At 47.4% G+C, this 17,910-nt stretch overlaps 1 protein-coding gene across 1 annotated transcript in view; it reads left to right on the top strand.

The window, feature by feature from the left end:
- Positions 1–17,242, top strand: part of LOC144805640 (uncharacterized) — a 357,642-nt gene extending 340,400 nt beyond the window's left edge. Inside the window, 1 exon segment of the mRNA XM_078672158.1 lies at positions 16,138–17,242. Coding sequence (XP_078528284.1) covers positions 16,138–17,115 — 978 coding nt within the window. The 3' untranslated portion in view covers positions 17,116–17,242.
- Positions 17,243–17,910: the final 668 nt, after the last annotated feature.

Below are 17,910 nucleotides of genomic sequence, written 5' to 3'. Positions count from 1 at the left end.
CCAGCGTTGTAATGGTATGCGTGGTAAAGGGTCCTGCGTTGTAAAAAATGCGTGGTAATGGTCTGTGTGGTAAAAGAACGCGTGGTAACGTCATATATCCAGCTGTTGGTTCTGGTCCCCCTCCTCTGCATGCTATGCGTGTGAGGGGCAGGAGTGGAAGCAGCTGGATTTCTTGTGTGGAAAGACTCTATTCCCATCCGGCCCTCAGTAAGGGAAAGGGAGTATTGCCAACTAGTCAATTGGCAGAATGAGGACCAAAAAAAAAACAAATCCTTCTACCTCCACATCGACCCCAGGCCACCAGAAATAAATTCTTATCCTCTGCTTCGTGGCATTCATACCCAGATGGCCAATGTGAGCTGTCTCCAAAGTCTTTTGGTGGAAAACTCCTAGTGCAATCAATTTATCACCCCTCACCAACAATCCTCCTTTCACAGATAACTCATCCACCAGCTTGCAAGAAGATTTAGCAGGTTTTTTCCCTGCTGACCCAAATTTACCAAAATTCATAATCGCGTTGAATACAGAATCCTCCCTCAACCGATCCCACAATACCATCATATCGGAACAAATGAACAAATCTTCAACTATGGCAATGATACATTCCTTAATTTCTTCCTGTACATCCACCTCACAAAAATCTCCATCAACTGGTAAACGAGACAGAAAGTCAGTTCTAACACTCTTTCCTCCCACAATGTGAATCCCTCTAAAAATTGAACTCCAATAATTTGATAATCTGGCTGTGGCTTTCTTAATTTTGTTTCCAGACAAAATATCAACGAGTGATCTGTGATCTGTCCGTAAACAATATTTTCCTTCCAGAGATATGGATTAAACTTGCCAAGACCCCATACACATGCCAACATTTATTTGATCTATTATGGAATATCTTGTTTTCAATTCTTTCATCCTTCTAGAAGCAAACCCTACAGTGACTTCCTTCCATCCTTCACTTGTGGCAAAACAGCCCCCATGCCATATGCACTAGCAGCACAGTCACCAAAATATTGCGTCCTTCCACACAAGGCTGTAGTGCGGGAGCAGAGTTAATACTTTATTTGATGGGATCAAAACTTTGTTGACATATTGCAGACCGTTCAAATTTTACATTTTCTTTCAAATAAATGCCTAAAGCACCAGTCAGGTTTGCAAAACTAAATGTTTAAAAAGACAAAAATGTACACAGCTGCCACACTTACACACACTAGGCCCCAAACTGCTTGAATTCAATGCTAAATACTGTGTATTTATAAAAATACTAACACGTGAACTTTGTTAAAATTAGATCATGCCGAAAAGAGGTAACAAGAATGTCTACTCTTGACCCTTGATGCTTTTTCATAATAAGTTTGACATTGTATAACATGATTCACATATTTTCTAGAAATGTTTCTGATCAGTAGAAGAAATGTATTGTTAAAGTTTGATTCAAAGTTTAGTTTAAATATAAGCTAAGCAACTTCATATGAAGAAAATAAATTTTCAATGGTGACCCCTTGAACTAACTCGTAATTCCTTTTTCAAGTTACGTCAATGTAAAATGGGGGGATTAAAGAGCCATGAGGTGGAATCAAGAGTGAGATAAAGGAGCCGGGAGTGTCTGGGGGTGGATTAAAGAGCCATGAGGTGGAATCAAGAGGGAGATAAAGGAGCCGGGAGTGTCTGGGGTGGATTAAAGAGCCATGAGGTGGAATCAAGAGGGAGATAAAGGAGCCGGGAGTGGCTGGGGTGGATTAAAGAGCCATGGGGTGGAATCAAGAGTGAGATAAAGGAGCCGGGAGTGTCTGGGGGTTGATTAAAGAGCCATGAGGTGGAATCAAGAGGGAGATAAAGGAGCCGGGAGTGGCTGGGGTGGATTAAAGAGCCATGAGGTGGAATCAAGAGGGAGATAAAGGAGCCGAGAGTGGCTGGGGGTGGATTAAAGAGCCACGAGGTGGAATCAAGAGTGAGATAAAGGAGCCGGGTGTGTCTGGGGGTGGATTAAAGAGCCATGAGGTGGAATCAAGAGTCAGATAAAGGTGCCGAGAGTGTCTGTGGGTGGATTAAAGAGCCATGAGGTGGAATCAAGAGTGAGACAAAGGAGCCGGGAGTGTCTGGGGGTGGATTAAAGAGCCATGAGGTGGAATCAAGAGGGAGATAAAGGAGCCGGGAGTGGCTGGGGTGGATTAAAGAGCCATGGGGTGGAATCAAGAGTGAGATAAAGGAGCCGAGAGTGGCTGGGGGTGGATTAAAGAGCCACGAGGTGGAATCAAGAGTGAGATAAAGGAGCCGGGAGTGTCTGGGGGTGGATTAAAGAGCCATGAGGTGGAATCAAGAGTGAGATAAAGGAGCCGAGAGTGTCTGGGGTGGATTAAAGAGCCATGAGGTGGAATCAAGAGTCAGATAAAGGAGCCGGGAGTGTCTGGGGTGGATTAAAGAGCCATGAGGTGGAATCAAGAGTGAGATAAAGGAGCCGGGAGTGTTTTGGGGTGGATTAAAGAGCCATGAGGTGGAATCAAGAGTGAGATAAAGGAGCCGAGAGTGTCTGGGGGTGGATTAAAGAGCCATGAGGTGGAATCAAGAGTGAGATAAAGGAGCCGAGAGTGTCTGTGGGTGGATTAAAGAGCCATGAGGTGGAATCAAGAGTGAGACAAAGGAGCCGGGAGTGTCTGGGGTGGATTAAAGAGCCATGAGGTGGAATCAAGAGTCAGATAAAGGAGCCGGGAGTGGCTAGTGGTGGATTAAAAAGTAAAGTAAAGTCCACATTTGTAAAGCGCACAATCACCCGTAAGGGTCTCTAGGCGCTGGGGGCCGTCGGGAAGATTAAGCGAGCTATTGCCCAGAGTCACATGGTGCTGGGCTAACCTGCCGCCGGAGCCGGGGATCGAACCGTGGTCCCCAGATTCCAGCGTCAGTCGCCCTGGCCGCGGCGCCACACCTCTCCCTTTAAAGAGCCATGAGGTGGAATCAAGAGTGAGATAAAGGAGCCGAGAGTGTCTGGGGTGGATTAAAGAGCCATGAATCAAAAGTGAGATACAGGAGCCGGGAGTGGCTGGGGGTGGATTCAAGAGCCATGAGGTGGATCCAAGACTCCGCAGCCTTGACATTCAGTACCCGGCATTCAATAGCACCGGCTGTGGGCTTCTTAGCACAACTTTGAGCCCGGCTCTCATTCTTTTACAAATTAAGCACCGTATGTAATAGTGTACAGCGCAGGACAGCAGGACCCTGCAGCAGCAGAGAGTTGTCTCTCCCCATACACCTGGACATTACTTCTGCTGAAGGGGGGGACAGAAAGGAGGGGGATTATTAGGACAAGATGAAGTGACACCCCCGCTCCAGTGGTAGCGATATAGGACTCTGTGGTACCAGTGGCTCCTGCCTCCGCGTGGCCCTTGCTACCCGGGCGGGACCGGGAACCAGCAGCGACCCTGGCAAAAATGCTCTCTTCTGCTTCTTGTGCAATCTCTCTCTCTCTCTTTCCATCCATCCATTCACCCATCCAATCACCCACCCATCCATCCATCCATCTATCCACCCATCCATCTATCTATCCATCCACCCATCCATCCATCCATCCATCTATCCATCCATCCATCTATCCATCCACCCATCCATCCATATATACATCCACCCATCCATCCATCCATCTATCCATCCACCCATCCATCCATCCACCCATCCATACATCCATCTATCTATCCATCCACCCATCTATATATCTACCAATCCATCCAACCATCCATCTACTCATCCATCCACCCACATGTCTATCCACTCACCCATCCATCCACCCACCCACACATCCCTCCACCCACCCACCCATCCATCCATTCATCTACCCACCCACCCATCCATCCACCCACCCATCTGTCCACCGACCTATCCATCTGTCGATCCATCCACCCACCTATCTATCCATCCATCCATCCATCCATCCACCCACCCATCCACCCACCCATCCACCCTTCCATCTCGACGTCTTTTCTCTCTCTCTGATCGCTTTCTCTCCACCTCTCCCCCCTCTGTTTCTCCCTCTCTCTCCTCCCAGAGACGTTTTAAGGCCTTGGCAAATTCGGCTCTTGCCCCGGGCCCCAGCCTTTCAGGGGCCCCTGATATACCTGGCTCTGTTCTCCACAAAGCCCTGCCCTGATGACCTTGAATGGTTTTTAAACACAGTTTGTTTTCATATATTTGTATTACAGGTGGGTGGCAGGGATTGCGTGCAGTGACCTCAGTGAGCTGGTGCTGAGTCATTGGACACACTTTAGAATCTGGAGGAGTCTGAATGGATCATGAATTCACAACTGGTCTGAGCAGGGGCCCCAAAATGTTTGATCTAGGGCCCCCAAAATCCTTAAGATGTTCCATCCTCCAGTCCCCCTTCCTCTTCCTCTCTTTCCATCCATCCATTCATCTAACTCCCACCCACCCCCGCAAGGAGCAGAGGGCCCGTCCCACAAGGAGAAAGACATGGGCCCCTCCCACATGGAGAAAGAGAGGGGGCCCTCCCGCAAGAAGAAGAAGCAGCCCCCACCCACAAGGAGAAGCAGAGGGGCCCCTCCCACAAGCAGAAGCAGAGGGGCTCCTCCCACAGGAGCAGCAGAGGGGCCCCTCCCACAAGGAGAAGCAGAGGGGCCCCTCCCACAAGCAGAAGCAGAGGGGCCCCTCCTACAGGAGCAGCAGAAGGGCCCCTCCCAAAAGAAGAAGCAGAGGGTCACCTCTCAAAAGCGGAGGGACCCCTCCCACAAGGAGAAGCAGGGGGCTCTCCCAGAAGCAGAGGGGCCCCTCCCACAAGGAGCACCAGAGGGGCCCCTCCTAGAAGCAGAGGGGCCCCTCCCACAAGGGGAAACAGGGTGGCCCCTCCCACAAGGAGAAGCAGGGGGGCCCTCCCAGAAGGAGCAACAGAGGGGCCCCTCCCACAAGGAGCAGCAGAGGGGCCTCGCCCACAAGTAGAAGGAGAGGGGCCCCTCGACAAGGAGAAGCTGGGGGCCCCTCCCTCATACAGAAGCAGAGGGGCCCCTCCCCCAAGCAGAAGCAGAGGGGCCCATCCCACAGGGAGCCGCAGAGGGGCCCCTCCCACAAGCAGAAGCAGAGGAGCCCTTCCTAACCTTCTACAGGGGTCCCCAGGGAGAGGCAGCAGCAGTCCCCCAAGGAGGCAGGCCTGCCAAGTATCACGCATCAGGTGTGACTCTACTGCATTTCAGTGTGGTTTTCCGCATCGCCGTACTGAAATGCCTCGTCACGCATTTTTAATGCCAGTCTGAATGGCAGACGGCGGTGCCAGTGCGCCGGCTCTGTTGCTCCCCACAGACTTGCCAGAAGGAGCTGGCTCAGTGAGGTGATAGTTAAAGATCTTAAAGAGTCTGCTGAGCTCTGGAGTCAGGCTCTCAGGGGGGCGGGGGGCTGGCCTCATCCGTGGTTGCTGCTGGCAGCTTTAGCACTGTTGGGGGCCCCGGGATTGGATGTGGGTGACCTCGTGCCTCGTCACCTCCTGGAGGAAGTGAGGTACGGTGGTAGGCAGGTCAGAGAAGCAGCGGGGGCCTCAAGAGTGGAGGAGTCCTGGTGGTGGTGTGCTGCTATCTGGCATCAAACATCGGTGAACAGAGGCATGATTGGCCTGTCTGAGAGCACCATGAGGAGGTGAGTCTCCTACAAACTCAGACTTTAAAGTGCCTCCCCTGGAACTATCACCCAATGGAAGCCCAGAGCAGCAGCGATGCACGAGTGCTGCTCCAGAATCAAACACTGCACTGGGTACAGTGCGGGAGGCGGCCAGCCTTGAGTCACTGGACTCCTCCTCAGAGGCAGCGCCATCACCATCCTGGGGATCGCCACGTGCGCAAGCTAAGTGCGGCCTGCCGGGCAGGGGCCGAGTCATTCAGCAGCTGGGAGAACTTAAGAATGCATCATGCAGTGAGCTGTGCTGTGTGCACACAGCGGTCTCTGTGCAGTCCATTCATAAAGTAAGTCACAGTGTACTTTGGCCAACGCTGCGGGCCAGGCAAAGCTGTGATACGGGTGCAGTGCAGTTTGTGTTGTTGTCACACACAGCATCTGCCAGGCCGGAACTCACTCTCTGTGCAGAATTCAGCACAGAAGAGCACCGGCCCGATGACACCCTAGCTTCCATCCTGGCAGAGTTACTGAGGCGGCACTGCAGGTGAGGTGTGCTGTTAACTGGATAAGCACTGGTGGTGAATGATAGGCCACTACGACCACCCCCTATCCCTTGATAAGGACCGGTGGTGAATGATAGGCCACTACGACCACCCCCTTTCCCTGGAGAAGGACCCGTGTGAATGATAGGCCAGTACGACCACCCCCTATCCCTGGATAAGGACTGGTGGTGAATGATAGGCCAGGACTACCACCCCCTTTCCCAGGATAAGGACCAGTGGTGAATAATAGGCCAGGACTACCACCCCCTTCCACCCTGATTAATAAATCGCTTTCTCCATTTTTGAACTTTCTTCAAAACCCAAGACTTGATAAACAAGATCTTATAAAAATAGTCTGTATTACTTTTGAATGCTGCTGTTCTGCCTTTTACTACTTTATCTGTCATGGAGAATCAAAGCAGCTCTCCCAGCTCCTGGCCTGTGTTATTGCATTGTTTGCATAAGATTCTCCTAGTGCCTCGCTCGTGTTATTGCATTGTGTCCAATAGATTCTCCTAGTGCCTGTCCTGTGTTATTGCATTTTGAGCGTCAGATTCTCCTTGTGCCTGGCCTGTGTTATTGCATTGTTTACATCAGATTCTCCTCGTGCCTGGCCTGTGTTATTGCACTCTTTACATCAGATTCTCCTAGTGTCTGGCCTGTGTAATTGCATTGTTTACATCAGATTCTCCTCATGCCCGGTTTGTGTTATTGCATTGTTTACATCAGATTCTCCTCGTGCCTCGCCTTTGTTATTGCAGTGTTTGCGTCGGATTCACCTAGTGCCTGGCCTGTGTTATTGCATTATTTGCATCAGATTCTCCTAGTGCCTTGCCTGTGTTATTGTATTCTTTGTGTCAGATTCTCCTAGTGCCTAGCCTGTGTTATTTGCATTGTTTACATCAGATTCTCCTTGTGCCCGGCCTGTGTTATTGTATGTTTGCGTCAGATTCTCCTCGTGCCTTGCCTGTGTTATTGCATTCTTTGTGTCAGATTCTCCTAGTGCCTTGCCTGTGTTATTCGGTACAAAAGGGGGTGTTGATGGACGGAGCATCTGAACCAATCAAACACTCACACCCAGTCAAAAGATCTGGGTTTAATCCATCACCGTTCTTTAGCCCACTCTGCTACCCCAGTTCAGACATGGCTATATGCAAATCAGTCTGACCCTGTGCCTCATGGGAACAGTCCAGCCCGAACTGCCAAGCCATGCCTTCCCTGGACCGGAAACAAGCTTCCGAGGACCGGTTTCTGGCATTGCAGCCTTCTCCAGCCCGGCTTGCTTGAATCCAGTGGCAAAGTGAGCAAGGGACTCACGTCTGAGCATACCCTGCTACATTTATGGCGGCCAAAAGCAGTACAAAAGGGGGTGGTGATGGACGGAGCATCTGAACCAATCAAACACTCACACCCAGTCAAAAGATCTGGGTTTAATCCATCACCGTTCTTTTGCCCACTCTGCCACCCGAGTTCAGACATGGCTATATGCAAATCAGTTTGACCCTGTGCCTCATGGGAACAGTCCAGCCCGAACTGCCAAGCCATGTCTTCCCTGGACCGGGAACAAGCTTCCGAGGACCGGTTTCTGGCATTGCAGCCTTCTTCAGCCCGGCTTGCTTGAATCCAGTGGCAAAGTGAGCAAGGGACTCACGTCTGAGCATACCCTGCCACACTTATGGCTGCCAAAAGCGGTACAAAAGGGGGTGGTGATGGACGGAGCATCTGAACCAATCAAACACTCACACCCAGTCAAAAGATCTGGGTTTAATCCATCACTGTTCTTTAGCCCACTCTGCCACCCCAGTTCAGACATGGCTATATGCAAATCAGTCTGACCCTGTGCCTCATGGGAACAGTCCAGCCCGAACTGCCAAGCCATGCCTTCCCTGGACCGGAAACAAGCTTCCGAGGACCGGTTTCTGGCATTGCAGCCTAATTCAGCCCGGCTTGCTTGAATCCAGTGGCAAAGTGAGCAAGGGACTCACGTCTGAGCATACCCTGCCACACTTATGGCGGCCAAAAGCGGTACAAAAGGGGGTGGTGATGGACGGAGCATCTGAACCAATCAAACACTCACACCCAGTCAAAAGATCTGGGTTTAATCCATCACCGTTCTTTAGCCCACTCTGCCACCCCAGCTCAGACATGGCTATATGCAAATCAGTCTGACCCTGTGCCTCATGGAAACAGTCCAGCCCGAACTGCCAAGCTATGCCTTCCCTGGACCGGAAACAAGCTTCCGAGGACCGGTTTCTGGCATTGCAGCCTTCTTCAGCCCAGCTTGCTTGAATCCAGTGGCAAAGTGAGCAAGGGACCCATGTCTGAGCATACCCTGCCACACTTATGGCGGCCAAAAGCGGTACAAAAGGGGGTGGTGATGGACGGAGCATCTGAACCAATCAAACACTCACACCCAGTCAAAAGATCTGGGTTTAGTCCATCACCGTTCTTTAGCCCACTCTGCCACCCCAGTTCAGACATGGCTATATGCAAATCAGTCTGACCCTGTGCCTCATGGGAACAGTCCAGCCCGAACTGCCAAGCCATGCCTTCCCTGGACCGGAAACAAGCTTCCGAGGACCGGTTTCTGGCATTGCAGCCTTCTTCAGCCCGGCTTGCTTGAATCCAGTGGCAAAGTGAGTAAGGGACTCACGTCTGAGCATACCCTGCCACACTTATGGCGGCCAAAAGCAGTACAAAAGGGGGTGGTGATGGACGGAGCATCTGAGCCAATCAAACACTCACACCCAGTCAATAGATCCATCACCACCTCCTTTTGTACCGCGTAGCCTGTGTTATTAGCATTGTTTTCGTCAGATTCTCCCAACGCCTGGCCTGTGTTATTGCATTGTTTACATCAGATTCTCCTTGTGCCCGGCCTGTGTTATTGTATGTTTGCATCAGATTCTCCCAATGCCTGGCCTGTGTTATTGCACTGTTTACATCATATTCTCCTAGTGTCTGGCTTGTGTTATTGCAGTGTTTGCATCAGATTCAACTAGTGCCTGCCCTGTGTTATTGCATTGTTTGCATCAGATTCTCCTCGTGCCTGGCCTGTGTTTTTGCATTGTTTGCATCTGAATCTCCTAGTGCCTGGCCTGTGTTAATGTATTATTTTCATCAGATTCTCCTCGTGCCTGGCCTGTGTTATGCCATTGTTCGCGTCAGATTCTCCTCGTGCTTGGCCTGTGTTATTGCACTGTTTACATCAGATTCTCCTAGTGTCTGGCCCGTGGTATTGCATCTTTACATCAGATTCTCCTCGTGCCTGGCCTGTGTTATTGCAGTGTTTGCGTCGGATTCATCTAGTTCCTTGCCTGTGTTCTTGCATTGTTTACATGAGATTCTCCTATTGTCTGGCCTGTGTTATTGCATTGTTTGCGTCAGATTCTCCCAACGCCTGGCCTGTGTTATTGCATTGTTCATATCAGATTCTCCCAATGCCTGGCCTGTGTTATTGCATTGTTCGCGTCAGATTCTCCTAGTGCCTGGCCTGTGTTATTGCATTGTTCACATCAGATTTTCCTAGTATCTGGCCCGTGTTATTGCATTGTTTGCGTCAGATTCTCCCAACGTCTGGCCTGTGTTATTGCATTGTTTGCATCAGATTCTCCTCGTGCCTGGACTGTGTTATTACATTGTTTACATCAGATTCTCCTCGTGCCTGGCCTCTGTTATTGCGGTGTTTGTGTCAGATTCTCCTAGTGCCTGGCCTGTGTTATTGCATTGTTCACATCAGATTTTCCTAGTATCTGGCCCGTGTTATTGCATTGTTTGCGTCAGATTCTCCCAACGTCTGGCCTGTGTTATTGCATTGTTTGCATCAGATTCTCCTCGTGCCTGGCCTGTGTTATTGCATTGTTTACATCAGATTCTCCTCGTGCCTGGCCTCTGTTATTGCAGTGTTTGCATCAGATTCACATAGTGCCTGACCTGTGTTTTGCATTGTTTGCATCAGATTCTCCTCTTGCCTGGCCTGTGTTATTGCATTGTTTGCATCAGATTCACATAGTGTCTGACCTGTGTTTTGCATTGTTTGCATCAGATTCTCCTCGTGCCTGGCATGTGTTATTGCATTGTTTGCATCAGATTCTCCTAGTGCCTTGCCTGTGTTCTTGCATTGTTTGCATCAGATTCTCCTAGTGCCTGGCCTGTGTTATTGCATTGTTTGCATCTGAATCTCCTAGTGCCTGGCCTGTGTTATTGCATTGTTTACATAAGATTCTCCTCGTGCCTGGCCTGTGTTATGGCATTGTTTGCATCAGATTCTCCTCGTGCCTGGCCTGTGTTTTTGCATTGTTTACATCAGATTCTCCTCGTGCCTTGCCTGTTTTATTAGCATTGTTTGCCTCAGATTCTCCTCATGCCTGGCCTGTGTTATTGCATTTTTTACATCAGATTCTCCTCGTGCCTTGCCTGTTTTATTAGCATTGTTTGCCTCAGATTCTCCTCATGCCTGGCCTGTGTTATTGCATTGTTTACATCAGATTCTCTATGTGCCTGGCCTGTGTTATTGCAGTGTTTGCGTCGGATTCACCTAGTGTCTTGCCTGTGTTCTTGCATTGTTTACATCAGATTCTCCTATTGTCTGGCCTGTGTTATTGCATTGTTTGCGTCAGATTCTCCCAACGCCTGGCCTGTGTTATTGCATTGTTTATATCAGATTCTCCCAATGCCTGGCCTGTGTTATTACATTGTTTACATCAGATTCTCCTCGTGCCTGGCCTCTGTTATTGCAGTGTTTGTGTCAGATTCACCTAGTGCCTGGCCTGTGTTATTGCAGTGTTTGCATCAGATTCACATAGTGCCTGACCTGTGTTTTGCATTGTTTGCATCAGATTCTCCTCGTGCCTGGCCTGTGTTATTGCATTGTTTGCATCAGATTATCCTCGTGCCTGGCCTGTGCTATTGCACTGTTTACATCAGATTCTCCCAATGTCTGGCCTGTATTATTGCATTGTTTGTGTCAGATTCTCCCAAAGCCTGGCCTGTGTTATTGCATTGTTTACATCAGATTCTTCTCATCACCGGCCTGTGTTATTGAATTGTTTGCGTCAGATTCTCCTCATGCCAGGCCTGTGTTATTGTATTGTTTACATTAGATTCTCCTCATGCCTGGCCTGTGTTATTGCAGTGTTTGCGTCAGCTTCACCTAGGGCCTGGCCTGTGTTATTGCATTGTTTACATCAGATTCTCCTAGTGTCTGGCCTGTGTTATTGCATTGTTTTCGTCAGAGTCTCCCAATGCCTGGCCTGTGTTATTGCATTGTTTACATCAGATTCTCCTCGTGCCTGGCCTGTGTTAATGCATTGTTTGCATCAGATTCTCCTAGTGCCTGGCCTGTGTTAATGCATTGTTCGCGTCAGATTCTCCTAGTGCCTGGCCTGTGTTATGACATTGTTTACATCAGATTCTCCTCGTGCCTTGCCTGTGTTATTGCATTGTTTCTGTAAGATTCTCCTTGTGCCTGGCCTGTGCTATTGCACTGTTTACATCAGATTCTCCTAGTGTCTGGCCCGTGTTATTGCATTGTTTACATCAGAATCTCCTTGTGCCCGGCTTGTGTTATTGCCTTGTTTGCTTCAGATTCTCCTCATGCCTGGCCTGTGTTATTGCATTGTTTACATCAGATTCTCCTCATGCCTGGCCTGTGTTATTGCAGTTTTTGTGTCGAATTCACCTATTTCCTGGACTGTGTTATTGCATTGTTTGCGTCAGATTCTCCTAGTGCCTTGCCTGTGTTATTGCATTGTTTGCATCAGATTCTCCTTTGGCCTGGCTTGTGTTATTGCATTGTTTGTATCAGATTCTCCTTGTGCCTAGCTTGTGTTATTGCATTGTTTGCATCATATTCTCCTCGTGCCTGTGGTATTGCAGTGTTTCGTCAGACTCTCGTAGTGCCTGCTCTGCGTTATTGTATTGTTTTCATCAGATTCTCCTAGTGCCTGGCCTGTGTTATTGCATTGTTTGCATCAGATTCTCTTTGTGCCTGGCCTGTGGTATTGTATTTTTTTCATCAGATTCTCCTTGTGCCTGGCCTGTGTTAATGCATTATTTGCATCAGATTCTCCTCATGTCTGGGCCGTGTTCTTGCATTGTTTGTGTCAGATTCTCCTAGTGCCTTAGCTGTGTTATTGCATTGTTTGCATCAGATTCTCCTCGTGCCTGGCCTGTGTTATTTGCATTGTTTGCTTCAGATTCCCCCAAAACCTGGCCTGTTTTATTGCATTGTTTACATAAGATTCTCTTCGTGGCCGGCCTATGTTATTGCATTGTTTGCGTCAGATTCTCCTCATTCCTGGCCTGTGTTATTGAATTGTTTACATCAGATTCTCCTAGTGTCTGTCCCGTCTTATTGCATTGTTTGTGTCAGATTCTCCCAACACCTGGCCTGTGTTATTGCATTGTTTACATCAGATTCTCTTCATGCCTGGCCTGTGTTATTGGATTGTTTACATCAGATATTCCTCGTGCCTGGCCTGTGTTATTGCATTGTTTGCGTCAGGTACGACGGACAGAAGTCCAGTCTGGAAGGAAGATTTGCACAAGGCGCAGCTGACAGAAGTCCTGCCTGGAAGGAAGATCTGCACAAGGCGCAGCTGACAGAAGCCCCTGCCTGGGAGGAAGATCTGCACAAGGCACAGCTGACAGACGTCCTGCCTGGAAGGAACATCCGCACAAGGCGCAGCTGACAGAGGTCCTTACTGGAATGAAGATCTGCACAGGGCGCAGCTGATAGAAGTCCTGCATAGAAAGGAAGATCTGCACAAGGCACGGCTGACAGAAGTTCTGCCTGGCGGTGATCTCAAAACAGTGAGAGACCGACAAACAACAAGATCCGTCAAGGCCAGCTAGCCACACTGGACACAATGTACACCAAAAGCCTTATTTAGATTTCAGCGGATGGTTTATTCCATCACAAATGTGACAGGTATCCTGCCCGCTCCATTAAAAATGCATTACATACTGTGCCAATTTTAATAAGGCAGACAGGATATCTGTCTTGTTTTGAAAATGCCTTGGTGTAGTTTGCAGATTTTTACTCTGCGGAACTCCACGAAGTGCCAGGGAAACTCCGCCGCACTCTGCAGATTTCCGCTAGTGGCAGAGGTTGTTAAGTTGCACTGCACTGACTGATTTTTAGTGCCAGGAGTTCAACCCCCACTGTAAAATCAGCACAAACAGCACTCCGCGTCGTGCCAGAGGCTGCTTACTGCCGCTCTAATTGACATTCTAATCGAATGGCAGCTTCATCAACGAGAATGGCAGATTTTAACACTCGAGTGGTCGCGACCTGCCGTGACCTCCCGCATTGAGAAATCTTGCCAGGAGGAGGTCTAGTGCGTTATATTTTCTCGCAAGCGCTCGCCACCTTACCATTGGCGAACCGCTTGAGAAAAGAACTCCGTTCTGCATGGAGCTTTTGGGAACAAGTCTGCACAGATTGCGGAGTGGGAAAAACTTTGCGAGCTCCGCAGGCAGAGTGGAATTCTTCACCCACCCCTAGTTTTGAGGCAAAAATCTGTTGGACAAACTCCTAACTAGGCCCTATGTCTGCAATAAGTGTTGTAGAAGAAGTGAGATCCATGGCCTTGTGAGTATGAGGCAGTTATCTGACTTCTGATGAACCCCACAGAGTTAGTGCGCTGAAGGACAGGAAATTAGGTAAACTTGAATATGAGAAATATGGAAAGGTAGAAATGCCGCATCACCTGTGGATTACTGACACCTCCTCCCGCTCTGCCAAATGCCCATCCGGTCACAAAGTGGCATCCTGGGCCCCAAACGGACAACGTCATGCCAGATGCCATGTAATGGTGGAAAAGGGGGAAAAAAAGAGTAATATGCACAAATCTGCTGAGGGGATCTCTCAGGTAAATTATTGGTTGTGATGGATTCTCTATGAGTACTAAATGACTGATATTGTTGAATATTAAATTATACCAATCAACGTTTGTTTGCCTTATCTGCACTTATAATGTAAAGGACGGGCCTTACAGTGAACACCTTGTTCTGTTTTACACAAAAGCCCCTGAAAGAGCTGCATATTACATAACTTTATCTACTTTAGGAAGAACTAAAGACCTGCTTATTAAAGTTGTCTTTCAGGGCCAGAACCGGGTGTTGTAAGCTGCACTAGTTTCAGGGAGATGGACAGATGTTATGGCGATAGGAAACCCCCCTCAACTCACTATAATGTTCCAATCTTCCAGGTTAGAAGAAACCAGAAATGCTTGAACCAAGGGAGCTGTTGAAAGTGTCAAAGGTGACTTATGAACAGCGAGGTAAAGACAGGAGTTGGCATTTGAGATGATCTTAAGTGAATAGGAAAGGAACGAGAAGAAGTGTGCGAATGGAGTTACTTTTGTTGTATACTTCGTAAAGAGTTACTCGAAATTTTACAGCCCAGCCTGATCCATCTCTTTTTCCATACTCTACTGTTGTTTAAATGAAATCTTGACCATATGCGTCTATCTTAAACTAAACCTCAAGCACTTGGTTGCTCCATGAGCGCCCTTACTTTGCTAAGTTACTCTGTAAACACTGGTAAATCACCTCCTTTTCAGACATTAATAAGATGTCACCTGATCAACAGATCTTTTAGTTAAATATCTGTGTATAATGAAATATTGCTTGTTAAGTTTCAAAAGCTATAAGGAAGAAGGGGGAGATTTACTAAGATTTTGCGCTATGTTTGCATCACAAAAGTGGCACAAAATGGCACAAAATCTTTTTTTCCTAATTTACTTTCCAGCGCTAAACTTGTTTAGCGCTGGAAATACCGTAAGTAATGTGACACTGCGCATAGCATTGTTTCGCATTACTTTGTGCCATGGGGGCCTGCCAAGGGTGGTGCATGGGTGTTCCCGTGCAACCACAAAACTAGGTGCAAGGAAGGAGAAATGCTTTGACGTTGCATGCTTGCTACACTGTGCAACACGTATGCAAAATGGTGAAAGCTTTCCCTCATGTCGAGGCATAGTAATTTGTACAGGAAGGGTGTCCTTCCTGTACAGAACCTATGCTGGACTCACACACACACACACCCTAGCGCTCTGGTGCGAAGGTGTGTGCATGGCGCAGGGCTGCTGTAATCAGTGCCGACGCAAGGGAAAGGGAAGGAGAGAGCCATATCTCTGAAAATATGGTGCTCTCCTGTTCCCTTCCTGTCACGCCACGCAGCCTCGCGGGGGGAGGGCTGCGCTGCATCGTGTGGAGATTTGGTAAATCTCCCTCGAAATGTCTTTTACAACTAGTTAAACATTGCGAATTCTCATTCCATTATGTTTCAGTTTAGTAATTTTAAATATCTTTACATCCAACAGAAAACAAGCGTGTGTGTGAAATGACCATCAATAATGAAGCGAATGCTGTAAATCTTGAATAACAGCAGAAATATTGAGCTACAATATTCAGGAAAACCTCAGCGCAGTCGGCGACAGAGGAACCTGCACACAAACTGACAGATCCTGGATGAAGTATCAAGGGCAGTTCAGTGATTGTAAGAGGCTGAGCTGTGCACCTCCACGCCACAAGACGAAGACGAAGAAATGACCTTAGGAAAATTAAGGCAACAACAATAACAAACCGCCTCCTGTACAAACAAGTGTCCAACATCAGCTTTGATGATGGGATCTGTATGATGTGATTACCACAGTGCTGTTTTCTAAAATGATGACAAGCCATCATTCCGTGCTCTAGGAGAATTGTAAACTCTTTCTGGCCAAACCACAGTAACCAGAGAAGAGCACAACAGAGCGGAGCCAGACAACTGACGGGTAAATGAAAGAGGAGTTCTTCTATCTAAAATACAACAAACTGTCCCTATTTACACCAGCCAGAAGGAAGATACATCTTTACCCGCAACCGTGCATAGCCATAATCCAATCTTAAGGCACAATCGCCTACAAAGACACCTTCTACAAAAAAGGAGTCTGGCAAATATTTGGTGGCTACCGCATTTTATTGTTAAAACAGAAATCAAACGTGCAAAATACTGCACACATATAAAGTGAGTGAGAAAAACACAAGTGCTTTATCAGCCATGTCGGCCCATCAGGAAATGCAGTCATGGGATGTAGACAAATATATACCCGACCCACAGAGACTAACCAAGAAAGAAGAATCACACACCTGCAGCAATAGCTTTAGTTTGTCATCACTACGCAAGCGTCATCAGCAAACCTACACAGCAGAAAAACCATTCAAGTGCAGTGAATGTGTAAAGTGCTTTGGTCAGTTATCAACCCTACAGATACATCAGCGTACACACACGGGGGAAAAGCCATATCATTGCAGTGAATGTGCAAAGTGCTTTAGTCACTTATCAAACCTTCAACAACATCAGCGAATACACACAGGGGAAAAACCATTCAAGTGCAGTGAATGTGCAAAGTGCTTTAGTCAGATTTCACACCGAAAACGTCATCAGCGAACACACACGGGGGAAAAACCATTCAAGTGCAGTGAATGTGCAAAGTGCTTTAGTCAGTTATCACACCTCCAACAACATCAGCGAATACACACAGGGGAAAAACCATTCAAGTGCAGTGAATGTGCAAAGAGCTTTAGTAAGAAATCAGACCACCAAAAACATCAGCGAACACACACAGGGGAAAAACCATTCAAGTGCAGTGAATGTGAAAAGAGCTTTAGTCAGATATCAGCCCGAAAACTTCATCAGCGAATACACACAGGGGAAAAACCATTCAAGTGCAGTGAATGTGTGAAGAGCTTTATTCGATTATCACACCTTCAAAGTCATCAACGAACACACACGGGGGAAAAACCATTCAAGTGCAGTGAATGTGCAAAGTGCTTTAGTCGGTTTTCAGACCTAAACAGTCATCAACGAACACACACAGGGGAAAAATAATTCAAGTTCTATGAATGTGGGAAGAGTTTTAGTCGATTATCAGAGCTACAAAGCCATCAGCGAACACACACGGGGGAAAACATAGAAGGGCACTGAAAGTGAGAAGGGCTTTTATCAATGTTCGATCCCACACAACCCTCTGTGAATACACTGCTTCATTTAACTCAATGGAAATAATCGTAGAGATGCAGAGACTCCGAAAAGTTTTTAAGAACATCAAAAATAATATTGACCCATCAGAGGACATAGACAAGAGCTGAACAGTGCAGTTAATATGGTGGGAATGAATTACGGAAAAAGATTAAATTCGAATTATGTGGGACATTGAAATACCAGATTATAGAAGACTGGACTAGCAGTAAAGAAGAAAAGCAGATAACAGGATTTGCAGAATTATAAAAGTGTTTGTATTCGTGATTGTTCATTTCTGTACACATAGCAAAGCAACGTGATGTATCAGGATACACAATGGGATTGTGGATTAAAAGAAAAGAAACATACTTGATTTTTATTTGGTGAAGAAGAGATACAAAGAAAAACATTCAATTGCATCTGATCACACTACCTGTAAAAGCAACACTGAACAATACTGGGATTAACAACGGTACTTTCAGCTAACTTGTAAGATTAAAACCTGTAAAACCAACTCATCCAGAGTGGACATGTTGTCAGGGCTCTGGAGATGGAAGCTTCATTGGTAAAATGTATGTATTACTATTAACAAATGCCACTGCAGCATATGTAATGAACTAAAGCGAAGCAACGGTGTTCAAAAAATAACCTATTTTTAGATATAAAAGGGTATATACCTTGTTTTTAAGTAATGTTTGCTGCACCTTTTACACATTGTTATCGGTTGATGGATCAGCTTGTGCCTCAGGCCTTATAACA

This window comes from Lissotriton helveticus, assembly GCF_964261635.1.
Source record: "Lissotriton helveticus chromosome 1_1 unlocalized genomic scaffold, aLisHel1.1 SUPER_1_unloc_17, whole genome shotgun sequence".
Taxonomy (NCBI): Eukaryota; Metazoa; Chordata; class Amphibia; order Caudata; family Salamandridae; genus Lissotriton; species Lissotriton helveticus.
The sequence above is the reverse complement of the archived record's forward strand: the minus strand, read 5'-3'. Positions and strand labels throughout refer to the sequence as shown.